This window comes from Penicillium citrinum (genome assembly GCF_028827155.1).
Source record: "Penicillium citrinum strain IBT 23319 chromosome Unknown utg000001l:1.0-4955037.0:1.0-4956770.0, whole genome shotgun sequence".
Taxonomy (NCBI): Eukaryota; Fungi; Ascomycota; class Eurotiomycetes; order Eurotiales; family Aspergillaceae; genus Penicillium; species Penicillium citrinum.
In genome coordinates this window covers 4,829,578-4,854,938 of record NW_026622686.1, presented here as the reverse complement: position 1 = coordinate 4,854,938, position 25,361 = coordinate 4,829,578, and the positions used below count along the sequence as shown (strand labels likewise).

The 25,361-nt window shown below is 44.6% G+C and overlaps 11 protein-coding genes across 11 annotated transcripts; 6 read left to right on the top strand and 5 right to left on the bottom strand.

Moving 5' to 3' along the window:
* Positions 1 to 1,108: 1,108 nt before the first annotated feature.
* Positions 1,109 to 1,572, top strand: N7469_001851 (Formate/nitrite transporter; the record flags this gene model as incomplete). Its single annotated transcript, XM_056640771.1, has 2 exons — positions 1,109 to 1,340; positions 1,448 to 1,572. 2 exons carry the CDS (start codon positions 1,109 to 1,111, stop codon positions 1,570 to 1,572), a joined length of 357 nt encoding a protein of 118 aa, XP_056506528.1.
* A 290-nt stretch (positions 1,573 to 1,862) lies between these two features.
* N7469_001850 (Formate/nitrite transporter) lies at positions 1,863 to 2,175 on the top strand (the record flags this gene model as incomplete). The annotated part of the gene is made up of 2 exons (XM_056640770.1): positions 1,863 to 1,983; positions 2,087 to 2,175. 2 exons carry the CDS (start codon positions 1,863 to 1,865, stop codon positions 2,173 to 2,175), a joined length of 210 nt encoding a protein of 69 aa, XP_056506527.1.
* A 1,283-nt stretch (positions 2,176 to 3,458) lies between these two features.
* N7469_001849 (fungal specific transcription factor domain-containing protein) lies at positions 3,459 to 5,615 on the bottom strand (the record flags this gene model as incomplete). The annotated part of the gene is made up of 6 exons (XM_056640769.1): positions 3,459 to 3,876; positions 3,940 to 4,052; positions 4,108 to 4,663; positions 4,729 to 5,177; positions 5,231 to 5,369; positions 5,425 to 5,615. Coding segments are annotated over 6 exons (1,866 nt in total), but the record flags the coding sequence as incomplete, so codon positions are not given.
* Positions 5,616 to 7,783: 2,168 nt separating this feature from the next.
* N7469_001848 (zinc-binding alcohol dehydrogenase family protein) lies at positions 7,784 to 8,956 on the top strand (the record flags this gene model as incomplete). Its single annotated transcript, XM_056640768.1, has 2 exons — positions 7,784 to 8,337; positions 8,410 to 8,956. 2 exons carry the CDS (start codon positions 7,784 to 7,786, stop codon positions 8,954 to 8,956), a joined length of 1,101 nt encoding a protein of 366 aa, XP_056506525.1.
* Positions 8,957 to 9,340: 384 nt separating this feature from the next.
* Positions 9,341 to 10,039, bottom strand: N7469_001847 (uncharacterized protein; the record flags this gene model as incomplete). Its single annotated transcript, XM_056640767.1, has 2 exons — positions 9,341 to 9,832; positions 9,893 to 10,039. The coding sequence occupies 2 exons, from the start codon at positions 10,037 to 10,039 to the stop codon at positions 9,341 to 9,343; spliced, it is 639 nt and encodes a 212-aa protein (XP_056506524.1).
* Positions 10,040 to 10,906: 867 nt separating this feature from the next.
* On the bottom strand, positions 10,907 to 11,776 carry N7469_001846 (uncharacterized protein; the record flags this gene model as incomplete). The annotated part of the gene is made up of 1 exon (XM_056640766.1): positions 10,907 to 11,776. One exon carries the CDS (start codon positions 11,774 to 11,776, stop codon positions 10,907 to 10,909), a length of 870 nt encoding a protein of 289 aa, XP_056506523.1.
* A 2,347-nt stretch (positions 11,777 to 14,123) lies between these two features.
* N7469_001845 (transcription factor domain-containing protein) lies at positions 14,124 to 16,737 on the bottom strand (the record flags this gene model as incomplete). Its single annotated transcript, XM_056640765.1, has 7 exons — positions 14,124 to 14,341; positions 14,403 to 14,909; positions 14,970 to 15,235; positions 15,309 to 15,746; positions 15,812 to 16,129; positions 16,191 to 16,297; positions 16,531 to 16,737. The coding sequence occupies 7 exons, from the start codon at positions 16,735 to 16,737 to the stop codon at positions 14,124 to 14,126; spliced, it is 2,061 nt and encodes a 686-aa protein (XP_056506522.1).
* Positions 16,738 to 17,380: 643 nt separating this feature from the next.
* Positions 17,381 to 18,976, top strand: N7469_001844 (gluconeogenesis factor YvcK family protein; the record flags this gene model as incomplete). Its single annotated transcript, XM_056640764.1, has 1 exon — positions 17,381 to 18,976. One exon carries the CDS (start codon positions 17,381 to 17,383, stop codon positions 18,974 to 18,976), a length of 1,596 nt encoding a protein of 531 aa, XP_056506521.1.
* Positions 18,977 to 19,514: 538 nt separating this feature from the next.
* Positions 19,515 to 20,201, top strand: N7469_001843 (acyl-CoA dehydrogenase family protein; the record flags this gene model as incomplete). The annotated part of the gene is made up of 1 exon (XM_056640763.1): positions 19,515 to 20,201. One exon carries the CDS (start codon positions 19,515 to 19,517, stop codon positions 20,199 to 20,201), a length of 687 nt encoding a protein of 228 aa, XP_056506520.1.
* Positions 20,202 to 21,377: 1,176 nt separating this feature from the next.
* N7469_001842 (putative amino acid permease (Can1)) lies at positions 21,378 to 23,176 on the top strand (the record flags this gene model as incomplete). Its single annotated transcript, XM_056640762.1, has 2 exons — positions 21,378 to 21,564; positions 21,726 to 23,176. 2 exons carry the CDS (start codon positions 21,378 to 21,380, stop codon positions 23,174 to 23,176), a joined length of 1,638 nt encoding a protein of 545 aa, XP_056506519.1.
* Positions 23,177 to 23,443: 267 nt separating this feature from the next.
* Positions 23,444 to 25,036, bottom strand: N7469_001841 (Major facilitator superfamily domain general substrate transporter; the record flags this gene model as incomplete). Its single annotated transcript, XM_056640761.1, has 4 exons — positions 23,444 to 24,235; positions 24,321 to 24,581; positions 24,644 to 24,741; positions 24,826 to 25,036. 4 exons carry the CDS (start codon positions 25,034 to 25,036, stop codon positions 23,444 to 23,446), a joined length of 1,362 nt encoding a protein of 453 aa, XP_056506518.1.
* Positions 25,037 to 25,361: the final 325 nt, after the last annotated feature.

The window sequence follows — 25,361 nt, the reverse complement described above, 5'->3', positions numbered from 1 at the left end:
TATAGTACATAGTATTTTAGGCTGCCCTCGTCGCTCGATCTTGTTTCTAGGCCCATGAGTACTATCCCCACAGTGTGCTACTAGCATATCACATTTGTACTCAGAATAAAGTACTGGAAGTACTCTAATTATTGAAACCTTTCAATCAAATATATAATATATATCTAACATTCATCCTCTTTGCTCCCTACTACTAGTAAAGTATTTCCCCAAATATAACCCCAAGGTTGGGGATTGAATGAGATGACTTTGATCTCTGTAATATTGCAATACTATATGGCTAACTTTGGATACTGGGTTAAGAAAGTGTATCAATCCGATTCACTATGGTGTTTTGGGGATGCATTCGGCGAAGGTGGATCCCTTCGCAATTGACATCTGGCCGATTACTGTTTTCAAATTTCTCCCCTACCTATGAAAAGAGAATATCTATTCTCTTTTCCGCTTCTACGAGCTATCTGATCAATATTTATTTTCATGTTAATGCAAGAATGCTGCTCCCAAGCCTTGGCGATCATCTTAGTCTCAAGGCTTACGATGACAGGAAGTGTATATAAACATCACGAACTTTCTCCTCTTTCTGAAGGAATCCTTTCTTCCATTTTCACCTGTATAATTGATGATATCTGCCGCGTTGATCATCCGCGGAGATGCAACGAAAGGTGGCCGGCTTATCTATGCCAAGCCTCCCTGGTCGAGCCCTGAAATGATAAGCTGGTGCTTCTTTAGTGGCTCGCATATTTCTTCTTGGCAAAAGATCGACGATGCTGCAGTTATCACTCGCACTGGAATGTATGTCGAAAGGGGACTATCTACTTGTTTTCTTGGGTCTTCCAATGGTGATTTCCAGTCACAAACTCAATAAATATACGCTGGCAATTACTGGATACATCTGCGATAGCATTTTCAGGGTTATCATTTCAGCTGGAAATGATGGGACTTAGTTTGTGGATAATAAATAATGAGGGATAGCACGGCCTTTTCCTCCTGACTTCCTCGATCGCAATCTCATCCGATGAAACAGTGCTACATTTTCAACTTATAATATCTTCATTTGCATTGACTGGTTTTCTGTGAAAAAGGCAGCACTTGCGTCTGCTCAGTAATCATGCGTCTCGATACCTTATCTCCAAGTGAGGTCTTGGAAGCCGTTGCGAGGCTGGGAGAGCAAAAAGGAAATATGCGATTTGATAAAATCTTCCTTAGCTCGGTCTCCGCTGGATGCTTGCTTGCCTTTGCTTGCGGAACAGCCCTCAGCACCAACGCGACTCCCTGGTTTCAGGAAAATGCCCCAGGGCTAATCAGAACCATCAGTGCCTTGGTTTTCCCATATGGTTTATGTATGATCATCTTGACGGGAGCTGACCTCTGTACTGGATCCTTTATGGTATGACTCCTGAGGACGATCCTGGGATGCGTGCTTCCACTGACTGCTTTTACTTTCCAGTTTACTATCGTCGCCGCTCTCCAGCGGCGATTGACATGGTGGAAGATGTTGGTCCATTGGTCTATAACGTTCCTTGGGAACTTGGCCGGGTCACTGTTTATGGTGACAATTATCTTCGGATGTAAGTCATGAGATTCTTGATATAATACTCGGACGTTACCAACGAAGGGCATGAACAGACGGCGAAGTATTTTCTGCAGAGCCATTCAAATCCGCCGTTATCACATTCGCCACCAAGAAGCAACTGACACCGGATTTTCATATGATATTCCTGCGCGGGATTGGTTGTAACTGGCTCGTTTGTTTGGGCTGCTTTTTTGGAATTCAAGGGCGCGATCTAGCATCGAAAATAATTGGAATCTGGTTTCCTATTTTTGCATTTGTGTCTTTGGGTTTCGACCATGTTGTCGCAAATATGACATTCATCCCTCTGGGCATTTGGGAGGGTGCCCCGGGGCTGAGTGTTGGTCTCTACATCTGGAAAGGAATTATTCCGACTCTAATTGGGAATATTCTCGGCGGCGGCCTTTTCTGTGGTACGTATTTGGAACCAGACGAGCCTATACAGATCCTCTAATGAGTTCATCTTAGGGACGTATTATTGGTATATGTATCTTCTAGATCTAGATCATCATACAGTATCTGGATCAAAAATCCCGAAAAGCCACGAATCCAGGGTTACGGGAAGCGAAACCGACATCGAAGCCTCCGCATCTAGGAGTGATTGATACCTAGGTTCAGAAGGACATTTTCTTCGAGCGATAGCTTGATTCTGGACTAGGATATAGTCAAACGAGCTATGATAGATTACTAATTTAGTGTATGACTTTGTGGAGGTTACAGTCTGGTTGCGAATATTCTTATTTAACCGGCGCACATGAGCTGCGATAGTTAATTGTCTAATATGAATAATCAAATGGCATCTGCTTGATAGCACTCTATTTACAATTGCTCTACTCATTCCTACTAATTACCTCCCATTGTGATGCAAGATATTATCAAGACGCGCTAGGATGGTATTTCCCACAACCAGGGACCCCAAATCAAACGATCTGTCGATCAAGGGGCCAGAAGAGACCGAGCCACAACATTGGCATATACATCTCATCTTCCAATTTGATAGAAATTCAAAGGTACAGCCTAACTTGATCAAATCTAACTTACCGAAACTGCCATTTACTTTGGGGATAGGGCGAAATCTGTTGGGACTACTGGTCTGGGCATGATGGAAGTAATTGCCATTGCATCGCAGTATTCTGGCGACCTTCGAATGGGTTCTCTCCAAGATTTTTCATAGTATTGACTGGACAAACTCATTTTTTCTGTGTATGTTTTGTCCGTGATCAGCAACCTCGCAAGCATCCTATCCCCTGCGACTCTCGCGAGTAGCCGATGGACCGAGAATGCAACAGCGAACGCTCTAAATCTTGCCCAGGTTGTTCATAAAAGAATAGCCGATAGGCCGGGGAATATAACCCACGCGAGGAAAGTAGTCGTGAATAATTCATAGAGTAGAAGCTATGATTCTCTTTTTCTTTTTTCTTCTTTTTCCTTCTTTTTTCTTCTTTTTCCTTCTTTTTTCTTCTTTTTTCTTCTTTTTTCTTCTTTTTTCTTCTTTTTCTTCTTTTTCTTCTTTTTCTTCTTTTTCTTCTTTTTCTTCTTTTTCTTCTTTTTCTTCTTTTTCTTCTTTTTCTTCTTTTTTCTTCTTTTTCTTCTCTTATTTCTTTTGTCGTTCCTCACTCTAACTTTCTGGCTTGTCTTGGTAGCTTTGGTCACGATCGTGAAGTTTAATTCGAAAACTGGACAATTCAACTCGGTATAATTCATATTAATTGTCTATGAAATGGTTTTTGGCCAGCTTTAGGATTATATTGCTATTTATAACAGGCATTTGCTAACTATAATTTCAAGACAGTTCATAGAGAGTTCGAGCGAGATAACAATTCGGTATTTCCCGGCCAGAGCCTATTGCCTTATTTGGGACTTTAAGTCTTCGAGTAGACCCTTTCATTCAGTCTTGTTGCGGAAATGGGAATACAGGTAGCCAGGGCTCTGTCTGTGTTGAAGGATAACCTCCAGCCCATGGTAACAATCCAGCACCATCGATGCCGGAACCAACAGCAGTCTCTGCCGGCTGCCAGGCCCACCCCAAATCTGACATGAAAAGAGTTTGAAGCTCTTCGAGGCTCCCTTGATGAATGGCGTTGTCATTTGTTGAATTGCCTTGTGCGCCCTCTCCATTTTCACCAACGGACTGATCCAAATCCGGCATAGAATCTGGTCGCGTACTATTTGGTGCGGATGAACTGCCAGCACTTTCAGGAGCATGTCGCTCAGGTATTGACTTCCTTGCCATTCTAAATATTGATAAAGGATTTAGAACGTAGTCTGGGGTACTCTGCACGGGTGTCCCAGGCAGAATTTCAATTCTGCGATTGTAAGTATGTCTTCGGAGTCACGAAAATAACGTCTTATGTTAGCAGGTGACTTACCTTGTCTCGTTTGTACTTCCAATGGACTGATACGGATCATCAGGTATTATATTCTGGCTGATTACTTCTGAGCCAATTCCTGATCTTTCCAGCATTGTTTCAGCAGCAGAGCACTGTGAATATGCAGTTAGTTTCATCATCTTCCAAGTCATGGAACAATCACCTTACTAATGAAGCCGCAATCGCATTCAAAGATCCCATTAAACTTAAACAATGAATGTTGCTTCGCAGGAGAGGCAGAGTCTCATTCATGATTCTTTTCGTTGTTTGATCACCCGGGTCGAGAATTTGTGTTAAATGGTAGACCATGATGCGACAGCTGTCGTACGTGATCGTTGGAAGCCATGAATCAGCGAGCATTCTACACCCATGACGACCAGTCTCATCTATTATTGTGGCTAATGACCTCGCGGCATCAAATAGAACCTGTTGTAGTTCTTTCAAAAACCCCTGCTGTTCGGGAGGAAAGTCGAATGCGGCTCGAAGCTTGTATAACGCGGGAGCCCCTAATCGATACAAATCGCAGATCGTCTGATAATGAGCACAGTGTAGCACACATAAAGCACCAAGCTGCGAGGAATCTTTACGGATGTATATGGCGCTCGGGGTGAATTGTAAGCTTGGTGGTAGGGATTCATACCACGCACGGCACTCTGCCTCAAGCGTAGCAAATTCTGAATTAGGGTTCCAAGGGACGATAGCCTCGTCGAGATGCTTGATGTACCTAGTTCAGGATCAAGTTAATATCAAATTGGTTACCTTCAGCCTCTCACTGGGAAATATTCTTACCTTAGTACTTTCTTCCGGATTGAAATATGACGAACAAAGTAGGCCATCATGCCCATGTTAGGCAAGATGGTTTTATTGTCCACATAGTCACCCATGAACTTCAAGCAATTTCCTGTTTCTAATGTTTCAGTCAAGCATGGAATCTGTTGCACGAAATTACGCTCGTTGCATGGTAGCTGAATTTTCATATCCTTCTCATCAACCAATGTCAACTGATCCACGCCGCTGCCCACGAGAGCATCCATCACATAACAACTCCACATCAACCGGCGGCGGGACTCCTTCTCGGTCACAGTTAGGCCTGTATCGTCGTTCTGACACAGTATATCTGTGTTGTACTCCAAATTAATTTGTAGGGCCTGAGTCATCCGTGTTATAAGACCACTTATCATAAACGCTTTTGAAAAATCCCCCATGCGAATGTCATAGTCATGGAGAAGAACCGATGCCTATCGGGTATTAGAATATTCTTTGAAATGCGAAGAAACATCAACGCGCGTACCATAAGATTGTCTATTGTGACAATTTCGAGTGTTTCAAGAATCAGTCGCTGTGCCTGTTTTGCCCATTGGCTCCCTGCATGGAGAATCGCCTTGGGAGAAATAGAGGTCACATTCTCTCCATATGCTAATGCGTGGTATCTGGATACCCGGCTCAGTACAATGTCCTTTGATATAGCAATGAGTGCTAACTCACTGAGCACCAAGAGCACATATCATATAGAGAAGAGCAGAGTTTTGATTTCTTCTCGTGTCCTCTGTATCCAATCTCTGTAGAAAGGATGGTCTATGAATGAATGCAAAGCATCGCAATGGGTGGATGTTATTGAAGTATTCTTCCACGAGAACTCCTATCCCCCAGCTACTGGGCAGTTGGTAGGATGTTAACCTAGAATAGTAAGCCAATATTCTATCTCATTCTCGGTGTCGGAAAGAGGTTTTTACCATTCTAAAGAGGAATTGTGAGGCTCTGGGGTTGGAATGGACGAGAACGATGTCCGACATGATTCATTCGCATGGATGGGGATATTGTTGATAGGTGAGCCATTTGAAAGAACTGAAGGGGTCGGTAGACCATGTTGTTTCTCAGGGCTAACAACCTCAACTCGTCTTATCCAGTTAGGTTGACAGGACTCGGAATAGACACATTCGATATTCTTTCTCTGACACCTCTGGCAGGTAGGACGATCCCCAGAACATTTTGTTTTGGAACTTCGACATCCGATGCAAGACCGATATGTCCTTTTTCTTTTGGAGTTCTCTGGTCTGTCTTCTCCTACCTCTTCAATCTGCTGTTTGGCTGCAGACGAATAGCCAGAACATACCAGACGCAGCCGTGCACAATTCCCACATTGTCCAGGCCTTTCGTCGCATTTCACCTTGATAATTCAATAAAGCCTCACGATAATCCAGTTGAACCGGAGATTCTCACCTTGCGTGCGCGACACGTCCGACATCCTATCTTATATTTAGCAAACCCCGACCTTCTATTGTGATTACTTCGAATGCATGGGCTTACCAAACCGAGATCGCGATACCTTGCTTGTAGTAAGTCTCATTTTTTTTGTTCACCAGTCGGACTTTTCGCTTAGCAATACCAGCAGGTCCAACCTGTATACTCCTTTTTTGTTTGAAGATTCATTCGAGGGGGCATTGCAGTTGTCGGGTCGTCGGCAAACAAGGTCCGTGACAATTTCCCATCGTGGTGAAATAGACACGCGCTATGACGAGATCATATCCAAGTGGAGAAAAGGCGGGGCTTTGTGCTTTGTGTTTGTCCTGACGCTCTCCGACATGTAGAGGGTTGAATTGGCTGAGGCGAACAAAGTGGTAGATTATGCTCGCTAGATCCCCAGTTAGAATGCCTATCCATCGCATCTATTTCTCGATTCTTTCGTTAAATATCAAGAATATCCCGTTTTGTTTAGTTTTACTTATCCTTTTGCCATAGCATGGGTGGATTCGCGGCATAAAGTCCGTCAGAGTGGGGAACCTTGTGGCTTGAAACAACCGAGGAGAATACTCCAATCATGAATAACTGAATTTGGGATGGTGACAGTATAGTTACCATTGGCAGAATGTATCCTGCATGAGTGATCTCCATCTTTCTATCCGTCCTCGTCCTTGTGTTGAGGTCTTAAGTTGATCTTTTACTCTCATGCGCAACTCTATGTTTCTGTTATAGTTATTGTTACTTTATTCAAAAGGTTAGATATCACCAGCAGCCATTGATTGCACACGCAAGAGTGGCTTAAGACGCTTCCAATAGTCCTTCCTCTTCCAGAATACTACATATTTTGTTCATCCGGTTGATACCAGGGTTCATCTTCAATTCTATCTTTCAGTAAACTGTTATCGAGGTAGAATTCTCCGAGTCAGGCTTCCTGCCTAGACATATTGCACCTTATGGCTACTAGTGTAGTGGGGGAGTATCGGCCTGCCTGCCAGTAGGAGGATTATGTAAGGGAATTGGCCTAATTTGGGAGGGAGCTTATATACATTCGTTTAGATAGCATCCTTAGCATCACACAGAGATCAATTTACACGAGTTCCAGCCTATTTGAGAGAGTGCCAGCAGTTAGCCGTAGTTGGGGTGTTGTTTACCCTCATCCTTCTGCCCCATTCGACCTGCACGTACCGACCGTGCTGCCTCGAGCATCCTACCCCGTTTCACTAGTTATTGTAATACATTCATGACAACAGAAGATTAACTGGCCTTTCCAATTTCCAGCACTTTGTTTTCTGTTCCCTTCGAGTCGCCACGTCGTCGTATTATTTCTTTTAAGACTGGGCCAAATAGTAAAATCCTTGTACAAGACGTGATCAGAATCGAATTTTCGAATTTGTCCGGATATGATTTCGAACCAACAAGGGTCCTTGACTTTTCAACTCAACTTCATTTCATCGTCAGCCAGATGTCAATTGGATCCAGAAGTCGATGGCTCTTTTAAAGGATGAGCATAATTCTCAGAGTATCAACAAACAGCTTGTTCTTACGTTTAATCCTCACTATAATCCTCGAGTATCTTAACACAATTAACGAATTAGTTTGGACAATGGCTGGCACGGATGTTCTACGCCTGCAAAGGGCAATTGTCCAGCATGAGGATGGCATTCTTCGAATTACGCCTGATCTCCCAATTCAGCAACCTAGTTCACGTCAGCTTTTAGTGCGCGTACTCTCTGTGGCATTGAACCCGTGTGATTTCAAAATGCCTCTTCGATATCCCACTCCGGGTCTCTGGAATGGCTGTGACTTTGCGGGTACAGTTGTGGCTATTGGGAGTGAAGCTGCTAAAGAAGGACGGTTCTCCGTTGGAGATGAAGTATTTGGAGCTGTGCAGGGCTCCAACCAAGCCGATCCTACATCAGGTGCTTATTGTGAATATCTCACTGTGGACCAAGATTTCGTTTTTCATATTCCCAAAAACCTTTCATTCACCAGCGTATCAGGAATCTCGGGCACTGCAATCGCAACATTGGGCATTGCTTTATTCTGGTCACTGCGAATTTCCGGGGCTTTGGACGCACCCTCATCTACACAAGAAGATGTGTTTGTTTACGGGGGTAGTAGCACTCTCGGTATGCTTGCAATTCAGATGGTGAAACTGTAAGCCCCCAATTCTGGTTACACGCTTGAATTTATAATAACTCCTGTTTTTTTTCTTTTCTTTTTGTCCAGCTGTGGTCACCGCGTGATTACGACATGCTCTCCTCGCAACTTTGAACTCGTTCGCTCTTACGGTGCTGATCTTGTATTTGACTATCATTCTACGACCTGTGCAAAAGACATCCGCGCGGCCACTAAGAACACACTTAGATACGTCCTAGATCCATTCTCGGATGTAAGATCAGTGACTATTTGCCAAGAGACTTTTGGAAGGACCGGAGGACGCTATTGTGGTTTGGAGCAGTACCAAGAACAATTATTCACTCGCAAAACAGTGAAGCATGAGCTCATCATGGGTGGAGCGATATCTGGCAATGGAGTAAAACTCCCTGACCCTTATGGGGTTCTACCAAACCCAGAAATTGGGCTGTGGGCACGCAACTGGTACAGGGCAGTCCAAAGATTGATTGGCGAGGGCAAAATAAAACCTTCGCCAGTGGAGATACTTTCTGGGGGTCTTGATGCCGTCATTCCTGGCCTTGATAGGCTCAAGAATGGAAATGTCTCGGGCAAAAAATTGGCTGTACCTTTGCTTTTAGGTGATTCCTTGTCTTCCTGAGAATAAAACTCACATTTCACGTAACAAAAACAAATGTTATCCAATTTTTTGTTGAAGAAATTTCAAACTCCAATATAACCAATGAGAACACAGTCAATTCCTCTGTCAATTTGTGCATGGTCTAGTAAGCGAGATTTGTCGTAATGTTGAGCGATTTTCTCTTTGTGAATGAAAACGCTCTTACTTTCTATCGATGTTGATGCACTATTCGCGTCTATTTCCCTTACTTATTTGGATTTTTTGGCTGTTCTGTAAATCAAGATGATATTATCTTGCTATGCTGTCTCGTGTGGCTGTCTGACGGAGTCCACTCTACGGACTCTCCTTTCAAGCAGCAAAGAAGAAAGTTTCGTTTGGGCATTGTCGAGACAATATCAATATAGCTTAACCATGGAAATCATAAACCATTCTAACGTTGACAGACTTCTCGTTTTTGCTAGTGACCACATTTCTTGTGAGATATCGTCGTCCATCAATGACTTCAAATCCCCAGATAACCCGTACGTTCCACCCTTTGGTTGAATTCTGAGCAAGCTCATCTATAACAGTCTTTGATGAACTATCTTCAAACAATTTCTGTTGCAGAACTTCGTCAGAGATCTCCATAGCATCCATATACCGCAGCTGTATCGAGACATTTCCAAATATCGGAAGGGAGTATTCCTTTGCCTCCCCATTCACCGAATATGACCCTTCGCTATCAAAGTTACCAGGGCTAACGGTTTGCTTTACGTGAAGTGTTGTCACTGGCGTTTTGTTCCCTCCAACATCATCTGCATGTTTCTCTGATAGATCCGGAATTGAAGTTGTTTGCGATATGTTCAATGACAGACTGGCGTATTTAAGGGCCTTTCGAACAACCCATGGAACGCCTTGCTGAATCGCAATTAGCAGCTGCTAATCAGAATATTGTGGTGGACATAGAAGAGACATTACCAGTTCAAACATTTCGTCTGGGTCGTTGGATAACTTCCTGTTCTTTTTCTTCATAAACTGAAGTCCAGTATATTGGCGGGTTTCTGAACTTACTAGACTCCAGATTCCCTCCAAATTAGGAATGTCTTTGAAGATGGGCGCGGCCATGGCAAGATCTTTGATTCCTCAATTGGTTTAAGACTAGTTTTGTATACCTTATTGAATTTTTCAAGGGCGATTAAGAGACAATTAAATACCCTGCTCGAGATCATCTCCCACAATCTGGACATACCTGTGCCACCCTCGAACCGAATTCCGTCTAACTTCACCACGTACCTCCCTGGTGAAGTTAGAGCATAGGTATGTCCAAAATTTCAAACTTTGGCTATATATTCTATCTTCAGTGTCACTGTATGTTTTGTAGCATTGGCTATTCCCATTGACCTTCCACGCCAAAAATATTCAGTTCCCAGTCAACTTTGAAGTCTCGCATTTCCATGAAGCTAGACCAAACTACCATTATATTTCGGCAGCCCAATTGGACTGCTGGAACTATTCTCTTTTCAAACTGGTGAACAAAGAATTACTAGTAATCGACCTTTCATATTCTTTGTTGTACTCCACATGGGTATATCATATTTGTGGCTGAATGAAGCATACATAGTACACTTTACTATCCTCGGGTTTTCCGGCCATATTGCGTCCTTGATAATTTGTCTCATGATCGTTCGGTATCGGTATTGGTCTCCGTATCCGAGTAGGCAGGTAAAGTTTGAATTTTCTAATCTAGGAATTGTCTTGTTCGAAAGCGAACTAGAACAAAGATCCTGAGTGATATTTCGTTCCAGGTCAGAGCTGAGCAGGGCTTCTTCACATTTTAAATAAATCGGATAAATCAAATTGAAACTCTAGGTAAGGCTCAGGCTCTCAAAATGGGATTCTAGAGATACAGTTTCTTAAGAACGATATTCTATCACAGTAGGATAATTTGAAATATTGTGAGGTTCATTTCATTTTTGTTGCCAAACAAGCCGATTATGGAATGCCATCAACGGCTATGGTTTTGACAAAGGCCTTCAAGAAATTCATGGTTTCTTTCAAAGACTGAACGACCATTACATGCTCCCTAGTCAGGACATGGTCTCGTAGAGACCCTAGTGAGCCAATAGCGCTAGTACTGGTGGAAATGCTTGTAGTGTATGAGATATGCTGAGCCGCAAACTTCAGATCTTCACCCAAGACCCCCTTCATGAATTCTGAAATTCCAAGTGCATGATCTATCTTGCCAAGCATATGGAAGCTGAGCTCAATGAGAACTTGCAATTTGGTTGTGAAGTGTCCAGTCATATGGAACTTTCCGAACCGAATGGTAGGCAGAGACAAGATACCAGCTGCCTCATCGGGTGGAACCATCAGAAAAAAGCGGTGAAGTTGGTTAAAAAGGGTATGATAAACGCGAATGAGCTGGCAATAGGCTGCCAGAATACTCAACGGCTCCGATAGATTATAAGCGCATAGGCCGTCGTCTCCAGGAGAATTCGATGGTACATCACTCAATTTCTTATATTCACCGTCATCTGAGCCCTTAGTCGTCGGTATGGTGTCAAAACATTCCTCGATCCTCTTGAACCCTTCTATAGGCGGGCAAAGGTTCTCAGATGGGCTTGAACCTTGTTGCTCGGGAGTTATGGGAGATTTTCCCGGCAGATGAGTTCCTGGAAAGACATGGTGCGATGTGACAATGTTAAGGAACCACTCTGAATGACTGATTATGCGGAATATGGGTAAATCAACTGTTGAGATAATTCGATCCGGTCTCTCGGCCAGAATACATGATGATCCAAGCAGAATCGAGATGGATTCTAGGTTCTCAAGATCTGTAAGTAGCTCGAGGTTTAATTGCATTGAACTTCTCAAATGGGCATGAGAACTCGGTCGAGACAAGTTATTTTTTGGTTCAAAGCACGAGTCTTCTTCCACTGGCGACTGTAAGCCTATGCCGAAATCTTTTGCCGCCTGGGGATAATTACCACTGGAAGACCAAGTATCCACTTGATCATTATATTGTGTTGAGCCAGGAATGGGAAACTCGGTATGCATCGTTAAAGGGTCCGGCCAGATACTTGTGCTTCCTGCATCCCACGTAGTCTCATGGCCATGTTGATGATTATAGATCGGTGGCTATTGAGTGTTATTAACTCAAAATTTTGGAAAATTTTCTCCTTCTTTCCCTTGCAAGGTAAAGTTACTCACGTAGTGCAGATGGCTGTCAGTCCTAGCTAAGGGTTCTTGGTCCCATTTATCGAGAGAGGAAGTTGGATAAGATAATTGATTCAGTTGTACATCCTTGGTCCCAGAGGGTAGGAAGGTATCGTCTCCTGCTATGAAAGGAAATCCGCTCTGGTCTATCCATGTATTGAGCTTCTGTTGCTCTATTCGGTGATAAATTCCCGAAGAGCGAACTGACTTCCTTACCCTTGAATCGCATGGTCGATGAAGAAGCGCAGAAGAAATATCACCGTCTCGAATGAGATCTCCACAACTTCTTGAAAAGGGATATATTTCTTTTCTCATCGAAAAAATCGATTGGGTCGGCTGAGCAGCGCTTGTAGTGCATTCCACTTGGGCTTTGAGGCAACGTTCACAGGACCGTCCATTGACTTGTTCTCGTTCACAACGCAGCTTGAACCCTCGACATCTATCACAGGCTGATCTTCTTGATTGCCTGTAGTTTATGACCGGTTGCATCGTGTCTGGGTAGGAATCACTAGATATTGCGTATTGATTTCCTTCGCCCCTTGAGCTGATCTGTTGGAGTAAATAATGATCATTCCTCGGCTCTTTGTGTCTGTCGGTGATATTAGTATGCACTATCCATCTTCATTATATTTATTTCTTTCGCTCGGGATATTTGAATGAGAACTATTCAAAGAAAGGACTAAAAGTTGTAGCACAGGTTTATGGACCTGTTTGAAACGTGAGCTGAGGGTGAGTACGAGGGACGATCTTGAATATTGTCAAAGTTCTCGATAGATTGACCTGAATCCATTCAGGTCAATCGATGTCGTTGAAGCATCAGATGCTTTGCGTTCAATACTATGCAGCTTCTATACCTTTCCTCTAATATCATATTGTTTCTGTTCTCCAGTCAATAGTTTCTCTCCTTCGTGTATGCTACCAGCGTAATTAGTTTGATCTACGAAGGCCCAAGACTATTTGGACGTCAAGCTTGTTGTTATTTGTCATATCGCCCCAATCTTTCTATCAAAACGGGGTTTGCATTTACCCCGTTTTTTTCCACGTTGGGTATAGCCGAAGCTTTGCTCGTAAAGAATGATACTATTCCAAATGACCACTTCGGCACGAGTTTCCAGACAATTTTCACCTCTCACGGACTTTTCAATTCTCTCCTATTCTTGACGACCCAATTCTCTTGGCTCGTATGGATTCATATTTGTCAGCTATCATGCTTCAGGATAGTACCAGGAGACAGGGTTTTATTCTTCGAAAAGCAATTCTTGTGAAGTCTTCTTTTCGAATTCGACTGTTAGTTGTCACATGGAACCTTGAATGCCTCGTTGATATAGGACAGGCATATCTGCTGTGATCTGACCCGGTATTTTGGTTTGGGATCCGACGAACTAGTCTATATGAATTGGCGAGATAGACTCTTTAATTAGCTTGCAGTCAGTCTGAATCAAAAGAATCCTTCTTCACGTGTTGTCTCAGACTAGGCAGGTTTCTCCTTTCATTGAATACGGTATAGGTATATCATCCTCACCGACTGTTTCATTACAGACTGAAGGTAATACTCGCTTTCCGTGGAGGCCGCATTCCCAGGTCAAACCTCAATATGTAAACGAATCTAGAACAGCTGCAGGGAACGAGACTCTAGAAACCTTGTTCTCAAATTGCATATTTACAGTGTGTTACAGCAGGCATCCCACAGGTTCGGTTTTACGCCTCATGCCCTACAGCAAAAGGTAAAGCTGGTGATATGAAGCGTGCCAATACTCCGGCTATTTTGTTTCACAACATGCAACACATGTCTCCTCACTGCGAAGATTCTGCACATCATACTCAAGGGCTGATTCTGAATTTTGGAAACTACTTTGGATACGTTGGAACGTATCTCGAGTCAAGGAGGAACATTGTAAGCACTTTTTTGTTTTCCATGGTATCTTCGCTCAAAACGCGTTCAAAATCCATATTTACAGAAGAGAATGGTCAAATATCCGCAATTCTGTCCTTCCTATAGAACCGGTGGTGCAACGAAGGAGTCGGGAATACCATCGAAGACCCAATTTAAACTATCAAACACTTCTGAAAAGCCAGCTTCACTGAAAAAAGCACCACTCTCATCAAACTGGGCAGGCAGTATAAGGGACGAGTCATCGAGGGATTGATCTTGAGGACGTGCCGAAGGGCCTGCTGTTGATGAGATATCTTGGTTGGCTATTGCTGCTGCAGCTAAAAGAGGTGGCTTAGTACGCTTTATTGGATACGCATGATTATTCAATTGCAGACTCACCTTGTATTTCCTCAATACTTTTCATGGGTCGGAACCGCTGGCGCCAGCGCCATACGGTATCATAGACGTGGCTCATACTCATCCGACAACGAACTTTCAGTTGAAGTACGTCCTCTTCTGGGGGGTCTGGTCCGCTGGCATTCCACATTTGAGCAAGGATATCAGCAAGGCGAATCGGGCGATCGTGATCCATGACACTGATTCTCCGTATGGCTGAGATGGCTCCATTGAAAAGTAGTTTTCCATGGTTGAAGTCGATATGTCGGTTAAAACTGCTCTTCAGGAGCTTCATAAGTGCGAATGCAGCAGAAACGATCATTTGGAGTATATAATTTGTAGAATGACCGATCAATTCCCCGGGAGAAGTTTCAAGGTCGAGCACTCTCCCCAAGAACGAAGTCGTTGCAACGAAAAGCTTCGTCAGATCGTCACTGCGCGGGCTGGATCCAAGAAACACGAAGTATCGAAAATGCAGTTCAGCTGCTCGCAGGTGGATCATGTTGATTGCTGAATCCTTGTGTTAGACCTGAAATTGGGTGATGGGGTCCAAGGTGGTGGTCGACATACCAGAGATTTCACGGCCGAATTCGACTTCCATCTCGCGCAGTTCACTTTCGAGTATTTGAACAATGACAAGTTTCTCGGCACTGATAAACTCCCCGGGTTCGGGCTTACTGCTATAGAGGGCCTTGGTAACTCGATCACAGAACTTCTCGATGCGTAGACGGATGGTTAGGTCATTGGGCAGGCGATAATCCGCATCTTTGAGAGATGCAGGCTCAAGAGCCCAGTCGTAAATTGTGCTAGGTGGTTGGCCATAGCCAGTAGCCACGCTTTTGAAGGTTAGCACTTGTCGATATACTAAAAATAGAGTAGCCAAGACAAGGACAAGGAACGAGAACGAACTTTTGAGCGACAATATTGCAAATGACCCAGGTATGAAGTCGGTCTTTCAATGCTTCTCCTTGGACTTCCATTCTAAAGGTTGTGAATTCTTCTGCCTGGACTGGACGGTGCAAACCTAGTTGCATCGCAATCTGCATCATCAGGCCACTCAACATAAAGGTTGCATCGGTACGTTGGCTCGTAGTCGGTAGAGGCCAGGTGCATAAAACACATAATGCTTTAACGACGCGGTAATCCTGTGGTACGCTAGTGATAGTCGACCAAAGAAGTCTACTGAAAGGTCCCGATAGTGCACCGAGAAGGCCCGGCTCTGTGGGAGACCGGCGGCTAGCAACGCAAATGATTGTCCATGCCAATAGAGGACACCGATTGAGATAGATCTCTGGTGGCTTGGGTGGATTCAATAATGGGAGGAATGGATGATAGTAATTGAAATATCTGGTAGGCTCAATTTGTCAGATTTGTCATGGTGATCCAACATATGGGGCATGATCTGGACATACTGTTCGTATAGTCGAGAGACTCGAGCACGAGACAGAGAAATGTCTTCAAGGCGCCATGGAGTATTTTCGTCCTGCGATAGAATAGATCCATCCCTTTGCATAGTCAACGGGGTTGCCATAGAGGGGTGCTGCTCCGCTGGTACAGAAATAGGTCTCGGTCGATCTACTGTGGCCGATGCACGGCGCGAAAAGACTTCCTCTGAACATTGAGAGAGGTCATCGCCAGCATGTGTATCGGTAGATTGCTCTTGATCCATTGGATTACTTGCTAACTTCCGACGGAGATCTGCGATTTCCTTTTCCATTTCTGCATTGCGTCTGCGTTTTCATTAGCAGGAGAAATAGCATGATACATGATTGAGGGGTTGAGAGACAATACCGTCGCTTGGAGATGCGCTTAAAGGACTGTTCGACTTTGCAGTCAATACCAAGTCGACGACAGCGTGAGCACGCCGCGGCCGGTGTTTGAACAATATCACATCTCAACTATTTCATTTACAAACATGAGTGGGGCTGGCCATCAAAGAGACAAAAGGTGTGTGTGATAAAAAAGGAGAGTAGACCAGACAACAGGCTTTCAATGTCTCCGGCTCAGGGGCTCATGATCCAATCCAGCTCCCCCGTCTGTGCTTTTTTATGCTCTCGACCTTCAAGATCATACTAGGCTCGGATGCGAAGGGGGGGGGGGGAAGGGTGTCGCAGCTGCATAGGCAACTCACCTTCTGTTGCTTGCACTCATTACAGGCCTTACGGCTGCCACCTCGGCGCTTGCCCGTGACAGGCGGGGTCTTCTCCATTTCACCAGACTCGGGACTGCGCTGGAGGAACTCACCGGCGGCAGGCCGGGATAGTCGAGGGGACCGAAAGTCGCTGGAAAAGAGAGGTGGCCCATTCGGTGCCAGTAGATTCCGATACTCCAGATCCATCAGGATCGTCTTTCCCCGATATAAAAACCCCAACCTGCACAAGAGGTGCGTTGTGATGGACCTTCCGCCGGAAATCGGCGCATCTGACCGAGGAGATTCGTGCTTGTGGAGACGATTTGAGTTGACTGCGAGATGTTCATTGGGCACGGCGAGGTTGCGCGGAGACGAAAGTCGGCGGTTGGAAAATCACGTGGTTGGATGAGGTAAGCTGAGCATTATCACGTGGAGATATGTTGTTATCAGCACGTGATTGTATCATACACTGGTGCCTTGTTGCCTTGTTCAATCTACTTCAAACGTCAACTTGAAACAAACTCGACGTCAACAACATTCAGTTGCTCCAGTGGTGACTCTATTATCTCTCTGGAGGATATTGTCCGTTAATCTGCGTGGTCGATTCTTTCTTTATCCATTCCTTCGTCAAACCATTCAAATCTGCACCTTTTAACCTCAATCTTCAATGATATATCTGACTCACAAGATATCTGTCATCTTCTTAACAACCCGCAAAGACACGTCCACAACTGAACGTCACCTGTTAATGACCGCACCTTACTAGTAGCGGCTGCGACACATAAAACAGCAAGCTTTTTATTGTTTCAAAGTCTAAGATCTTAGCTCAACGGACCACCATTGTTCTACCATGTCATCCCAAAATCGTGGAATCGCGGTACTCTCTGGAGGTAGTGCCGCAAATAACCTTGTTGATGTATTTGAGGCTCTGCGAAAAAGCAAGGATTGCCCTCTGAGCTATATCATCCCCATCAGTGACAATGGTGGCTCATCATCGGAGTTGATTCGGATTTTTGGCGGCCCAGGGATTGGTGATGTGCGCAGTAATTATCCCTTTCATCCCGTCATCAACCCTGTCATCTTGTTAACTTGTGTTCTAGGTCGCTTAGTCCGTCTAATCCCAGATACATCCAACAATTCCGAACGAACGGCAATTAAGACTTTGTTCAATCACCGTTTGCCTGCCCAGGCATCTGCGGCATCTCAGGAATGGCTGTCTATTGTAGATGGTACATCCTCCTTATGGCATTCAATCCCTCCAGCCAAAAAGGAATTAATTCGCTCATTTTTCAACTTGTTAAATCTGGAAATTTTGAAACGAGCTCGACCGCCGTCATCAACGTTTGACTTCACCTCTGCTAGTGTTGGAAACCTGTTTCTTACTGGTGCACGACTCTTCAGCGGAAGCTTCGAGAGTGCCATATACCTCTTAGGAAGCATATGCGGGGTGCAGTCTGATATCGTACGTGTGATCCCCGCGATCAACTCAAATTTTTCACATCATATCTCTGCTACATTAGCCAATGGCACCATAATCGTCGGTCAAAACAGTATTTCTCATCCTAGTGAAGAAACAGCACTCAAATCCGATTCTCGAGCTCGACGACCCAGCCTTCTCCTTGCAGATGGGGATGATCTAGAAGACACAGACGTTTCAGATTTCTCTGACACGGTTTCTTACGAAGAAGACCATCTTCCTGGTTCTCTTGCAAGTCTGCGTAACAAAAACATCTCTTTCAACAAAACTCAAAATGAAGACCTGCCAAGTCGAATCAGTCGTATCTGGTATATCAATCCATACGGCCAAGAGATCCGCCCAGCCGCCAATCCACGAGTTTTGGAGGCATTAAATGATGCACAGGCAATCATCTACAGTATTGGCTCCTTATATACATCTATTTTACCAGCTGTCATCCTTCGAGGTGTTGGAAAGAGTATTGTTACAAGCCCAGCTCGCCACAAAATCCTAATCTTGAATGGATCTCTTGACCGTGAGACCGGTCCACCTACCCAGCCATTCATGGCATCAGATTTTGTTGAAGCAATCACGCGTGCCGGCGAGGAAAGCCGCGGGCGATATCACCATGACAAGACTCACAGGCCCCCCAAATCCCCGACATCACCAGACACAGTACGCCTACACGACCCTCTGCCATATAGATCATATGTGACTCATATTCTCCACCTCGATGGCCCTGGGACTCCTCAAATAGATCGCGAGAGGCTGGCAAATATGGGAATCGAGGCACTTCGTCTGTATGGACGCAAGATCACGACGATGGAGGATGACAGGGAAGTTGTGCTTGGTATGCGATACGATTCAAATGCCTTACTTCAGGCGCTAGAAGTTGTACTGGGGAAGAAAGGCGATGCAATGATTCGCGGTGGAGTTGGAAATGGTCTAGGGCGTAGAAATACACTTGAGCCTGGACGTCGAGAGAGATAAATTGTAATTGGTAGACTATATATATATATATATATATAAAGAAAAAAAAAACAGAAATATGTCTTCCAAGTCATGAAAAAGGAAAACAAAAAGCATTTGATGATTATTTCCTGCCCCGATCTCCAAATCATCACCAAATTTTTATACATGGAAGCTGAACTTGATCTACAAAGTGATCGTCCAACCGAAAGGCCCCATTCAATGCCGAGGCCCGAATGCGGGGAAACTGATTAAGACGTTTTTTTTTTTTATAAAATGCAAGTAGCCTTTGGGGGATATTTTCAACAATAGCAAATAAAAGACAATTGCCATCATGAATTTCGATCTACCTCAGGATCTACTGGCCTATTTGAAGTCTGTTGATGGCTTTATTGATTCCACAATTCTGCCGTTGCAGCATCAACACGACAATAATCGTTTCTTCGACCATCGCAGGGAGTATTCACGGACTGACTGGGAGAATCAGGGAAATCCACGTTCAGAATGGGAAGAATTGTTGAGTTAGATACCCTGCAAGACTTCAGCCTCTTGTTACACTATGTTTATCCCTCTGTCCTTTACAATTACTGATAATCTCCCAGAACAGGCTCGGCAATTGGCAGACGAGGCAGGGTTCTATCGCTTCGCTTTGCCTCAACAATACGGTGGACGAGAACATCCTGATACCAATCTATGGATGTCAGCAATTCGATATCATTTTGCCTCACATCCAGTCTATGGAGGTGGTCTCGGTCTTGCGAACGACCTGCAAAACGAACACAGCATTATTGGCAATTTCCCAGATGTCTTAATGATCCATCACTTCGGTACTGAGGAACAACGGCAAACACTCATTCCTGCACGTCTACGTGGAGAGTTTCGCATCACCTTTGGCCTCACTGAGCCAGATCATGGTAGTGATGCGACGTTTATGTCTAGTTTGGCACAGGAAGTTCGTGGAGGCTTTGAGATCACTGGAGCCAAAAAGTGGCAAACGGGCTCTCACCACTGTACACATTTCTTGATCTTTGCGCGGACTTCAGGATCAGCTGGATCATCCAAAGGTATCACGGCCTTCCTTGTACCGCGAGAAACCCCTGGAGTACGTATCACCAGCTATGAATGGACACTCAACATGCCGACCGACCACGCCACCGTCAAATTCGACCGGGCGTGGGTCCCCGAGATCTGCCGTTCTGGGCATTGTCGATCAAGGACTCGCCCTCGCGCAAACCTTTGTCCATGAGAATCGTATTCGCCAAGCGGCCAGTTCTTGTGGCGCGGCACAATACTGTCTCGATCGTAGTATCGAACGAGCTCGATCACGACGAATTTGGGGCGAGGGAAAATCTCTTGCTGACAATCAAGCCATTCAATTTCCTGTAGTCGAATTGATGACCCAAGTAGAAATGTTGCGCCTACTGATTCTCAAAACAAGCTGGCAAATGGATCGAATTGTCACTGAATGTCGATCGACAGGCCAACGGCCATGGATTGAGATTGAACGTCAACTGAGCGACCGAGTGGCGATGTGTAATTTCTGGGCAAATCGTCTATGTTGTCAAGCTGCAGACCGGGCAATCCAGGTACGTGAATTTTTTTTCTTTTTTTTAACGGAGATTTGATCAAAAGTTCAGTATAATTGTTGTTCATTCCTCTCCAAAAACTAAATAATATCAGATCCATGGCGGCGATGGATACTCACGCCACTATCCCTTCGAGCATATTTATCGCCATTTTCGCCGCTATCGCATCACTGAAGGAGCAGAAGAGATTCAAATGCGTAAAATAGCAGCGTATATCTTTGGATTTGTAGGACCCAAGAAAAAAGCGTTGGAAGCAAAGATTTAAAGTTGAGTCGAGATTGCAAACGGTGCATCTTTTAGGGCTTGGCTTGATCACCGGATTTTTATCTGATCTTGTCAAACCACCACAATCACACTTTATATACAGTACATACAGTACATTGTTATATTAAATTAGAGTCTTTCTCCAATAATTGAATAACAGTCAATTACAATTCATCTTATACCACTTTTTCACCGGCTTGTCTTTCCTTTCTGGATTTATTTTACCTAACAAATTCTACGGTGGGCCTTCGCCTTGTCGGAACTCCACCGAAACCAGCGAAAACGGAATTTTGCTACAAGCTTGTTCCACCGGACAGAAAAAAAAATTCAAATTGATGAAAAAACCCCCCCCCGGAGCAGAAAAAAGAAGGCCGACACCGATTCTTGAAGAATCTTCAAGGCTCCTCACAGACAAATAGAGGATCGATACAGGATAGTGTGTCACGTGGGATCCTCCCAAGTTGAAGCTTATATCTTTTTATTTTTTTTCGGTGGCATCTTTGGTTCGGCCTAAGTTACTTGCAAGATTCTTTGCAACTGTTTGCTTCTAGTGAAGCTGGCTGGTCTTCAACATGGCCGCAGAAAATGTCACATCTGAGGTTGTCGCCAGCAAGAAATCGAAGGAGGAAGTCCCTGATTACACTGTTGTGTCGCAAGATATCAAACCTTCCGATGCAGAGGAAAATCACAACTCCCAGTCGCCACCCGGCGAGCTGAAGCGGAGATTGAAAAGTCGACATCTTCAGATGATCGCAATCGGTACGTTGACTAGCAAAGTAATTTTCTTCTTTTTTCTTGAATGATCTATACTAATAAACTCTTTTAACCAGGCGGCACAATTGGAACTGGTGAGCAACGTGCAATCATATCGAATGCGTTGTGTACTCATGGGAGCCTTGACTGATTGAGCTGTCGTATAGGTCTTTTCATCTCGAGCGGAACTGCAATCGCGGAATCGGGCCCAGCAGGAGCATTAATCGCTTATATCTTCGTGGGAACCATTGTCTTTTCGGTCATGACCTCTTTAGGTGAGGTAGCCACATATATTCCCACCTCCGGCGCCTTCACATCTTACGCTGCACGATTGATCGACCCTAGTCTCGGTTTCTCCATGGGATGGATTTACTGGTTCAACTGGGCTTCCACCTTCGCCGTCGAGTTGACCGCAACAGGAACTATTATTCAATACTGGGATCCGAGTCTGAATATCGCAATCTTCGTTGGAGTTTTTTGGGTTTTGATTACGGCCATCAACTTTTTGCCAGTGAGCTTTTATGGTGAGGTGGAATTCTGGTTTTCCACCATCAAGGTTGCCACTGTCATTGGCTTTATGATATTTGCTATCTGTGTCGATGTCGGTGTGGGCAAGCAAGGGTATCTTGGTTTCCATACCTGGTCAGACCCCGGAGCTTTTGCTACATACAAAATCGATACCCCCGAGTCGGTGGGAAAATTTGTTGGCTTCTGGGCTGTACTTGTTCAAGCAGGTTTCTCTTATCAAGGAACTGAACTAGTCGGTGTTGCCGCTGGTGAAACAGAGAACCCACAGAAGACTGTCCCGTCAGCAATTCGGAAGACTTTTGCTCGGATTTTACTTTTCTTCGTCCTGACAATCTTTTTCATTGGACTCCTTGTGCCTTATAACAACAAGAATCTCGCCTCTGGAAAGACCGATGCCTCGGCCAGTCCAATGGTCATTGCGGCTGATCTTGCTGGAGTTAAGGTCCTTCCCAGTCTTATCAATGCAGTCCTTCTGACAGTTGTGTTATCGGCGGCCAATTCAAATGTCTACTCTGGCAGTCGTGTGTTGACTGGTCTAGCCCAAGAAGGATTCGCGCCGAAGATCTTCGCTCGCGTGACTTCGGGTGGTGTTCCCTACGTCAGTGTGTTTTTCACTGCATTGTTCGGACTTTTGGGATTCATGAACGTTTCGGAGAATGCATCGCAGGTCTTTAACTGGCTTGTTAACCTTTCGAGTGTTGCGGGCTTTGTGACTTGGTCTTCCATCAATGCGTGTCACATTGCATTCATGAGGGCACTAGCAGCACGTGGTATCTCGCGCGATACTCTTCCTTACAAGGCTATGCTTCAACCATATCTGGCCTGGTATGGTTTGTTTTTCAACATTCTCATTGCTTTGACCCAGGGTTTCACTGCCTTTATCCCCCATTTCGACGTCACCTCTTTTTTCTTCGCCTACATCTGTCCGATCGTGTTTGCTGTGCTTTACATTGGACACAAGGTGATCACTCGATCCCCAATCGTTCGTTCCGCCGAGGCCGACATTGACACTGGTCGACTTCCATACAATAAGGAAGCTGGAGAGCTTAAGCCCTGGTACTGGAGAGTATGGGGATGGGTCACAAAATGATCGTGGTTGTTCATTCGGCTTCAACCAACGACCTGACGACTGTCATGCTCATGTTTTTATCCACCAAATTTTGCATCTACTAGTTTGCGTCTCTGCATAGCACTGGTCATTTTAATATATCCCTAGTCATTTTTATTTATCAACGGACCACCCAGATCCTAGCCTGTAGTCGTGCTTCCCCTGCGTCAATTGGCGGAAACAATCTCAACTTGGGGCATCCAATTATATTCGAAAATTATACATGATAGCAAGTCTTCGAGATCCCTTTCAAACGAACTTCAAGTAGTGAGCTATCACAGCTATTCCTCCTACCAATGCAGTGATACCAGTCCAAAGTACAACCACCCCATATCCACTTCCATATGTACCCCAGGCACGATACTGCCATGAATCTGCCTTTAATAATGCCTCACTGAGTGGCCCACTGACGACATTTCCGATGCCGCGTCCTGTCTCCATGAAAGGAAATATCACGCTTGTATCTGTCGCTGGGTTCGCATGCTGGATTTCATGTGTGATACTTGACCATGTGGACGAATATCCACCGGCTAACAGGCCATAAAGGATGCAAAACACGTATAGTGACCAAATATTACTCGAAAGCCCCCAGACGAGAAATACTGAGACCACTGTACCAATCGTGGAAATCAAAAGGCAGCTAGTGACATGATACCGATCGGAAAGAAACCCAATCATGATTGATCCGAACACGGATGTTATATTGATCAGTGTTACCGTGAGGGAAGACAATGTTTCACCGAAACCCATTTTGCCGGCATATGTCGGGAGATAAATGGTTGGTAAGAAGAATCCCAGTGCCTGGACGATGTTGCCAAATTGGTAAACGAGGAATGTTTTGCTGTAGAGAAAACTAAAATCAAGCGGGATGCGATTGACCGCAGATGACGGGGAAATTCTTGGACGATGAAAGTACAAGAAAGGAATAGACAAGACAAACAATGTCACTGCTGATACTCTCAGTGTGGTTGGAGCGCCATAGCTGTCTAATAACCATTCCAGCAGGAGTGGGAAAAGCACCCCGGAAATTCCAGAACCAGACTGTAGTTGGGAAATTGAGAAGATTAGCATGGTTGCATGATTTGGCGATTCGCAATAGAACTATGAGAAAGAAGTGTACACTCACCCATACAACTCCGAATGCAAGACCTTTCCGCTTAACGAACCACTCGGACATGAACAAGATTGACGGTGTGTATGCCAAAGAGCCACCTATTCCAAATCCTATTCCTTGAGAGAGGATCAGATGGGTAATGCTGGTTGAGAATGAACTCAAGGCCAATGAAAGACACATCACACAAACTCCGATAGTCGAGACCCAACGGGCGACTCGCGGCACTAGAATCATGCCTATGATAGGCAAAGGGGCTATCAGATATGCTATGCCCTACATCGTACTTCATTAGTCTAGTGATGTAGTAGATGGAGATCTAGCAAGGCAGAAACAACCATGGCACAAGTCCCAATAGCAGCGATATTCGAGGAACCTTTGAACGGTTCATGGGTGCTGTAATATTTCTGGAAAATTCCAAATGAAAATGCATATCCTAGATCGCGGTTAGCCTCTTGACTTCCGCTATTATACTGTGTGCAATTAATTCATTCTCGATCTGCCCCGAGGCTGAACATACCCCACACTAAGGCTTCGAGCATCGCACTGGCCAATAGAAAAAGCCATGCATGTGTTCCCCTATCAACAGGAGGAAGACCATCATGATAATCACCTGGAGTATTTAGTTTAGAAACTTGACCGTGGCTGGGGTCCGGTTGTGAGTTGAAGTTTCGGGGCTCTTTGATGTCGATATTCCCACAATCGCTCTCAGAACTGTCCGTAAACGCCATATTGGAAAGTCCAATGGTTAGGAGAAAGTTTGGAAAGTAGATTCATGGTTGTACGTTACTTTGATATCGAGGGAGAAGGTGGGAATGTTGATCGAGGGGATGAAAAGTGACCCGTTCAAATAGTACAATGTGTAGTATGAGGAACAGCAGATCTGTCTTTGATTATGAAAAAAAAAAGAAAGCCCTGGAGTGCTGATGGCATCACAAAAATGCATATAGGGTATCTATTCCATACATTTCATTCTATGGTTGTAGACAGAAATCCAATTTTCTTTCTCTCAGTGCCTACTTGTATGTCAAACTTTGAGGCTCATCTCTAAATATT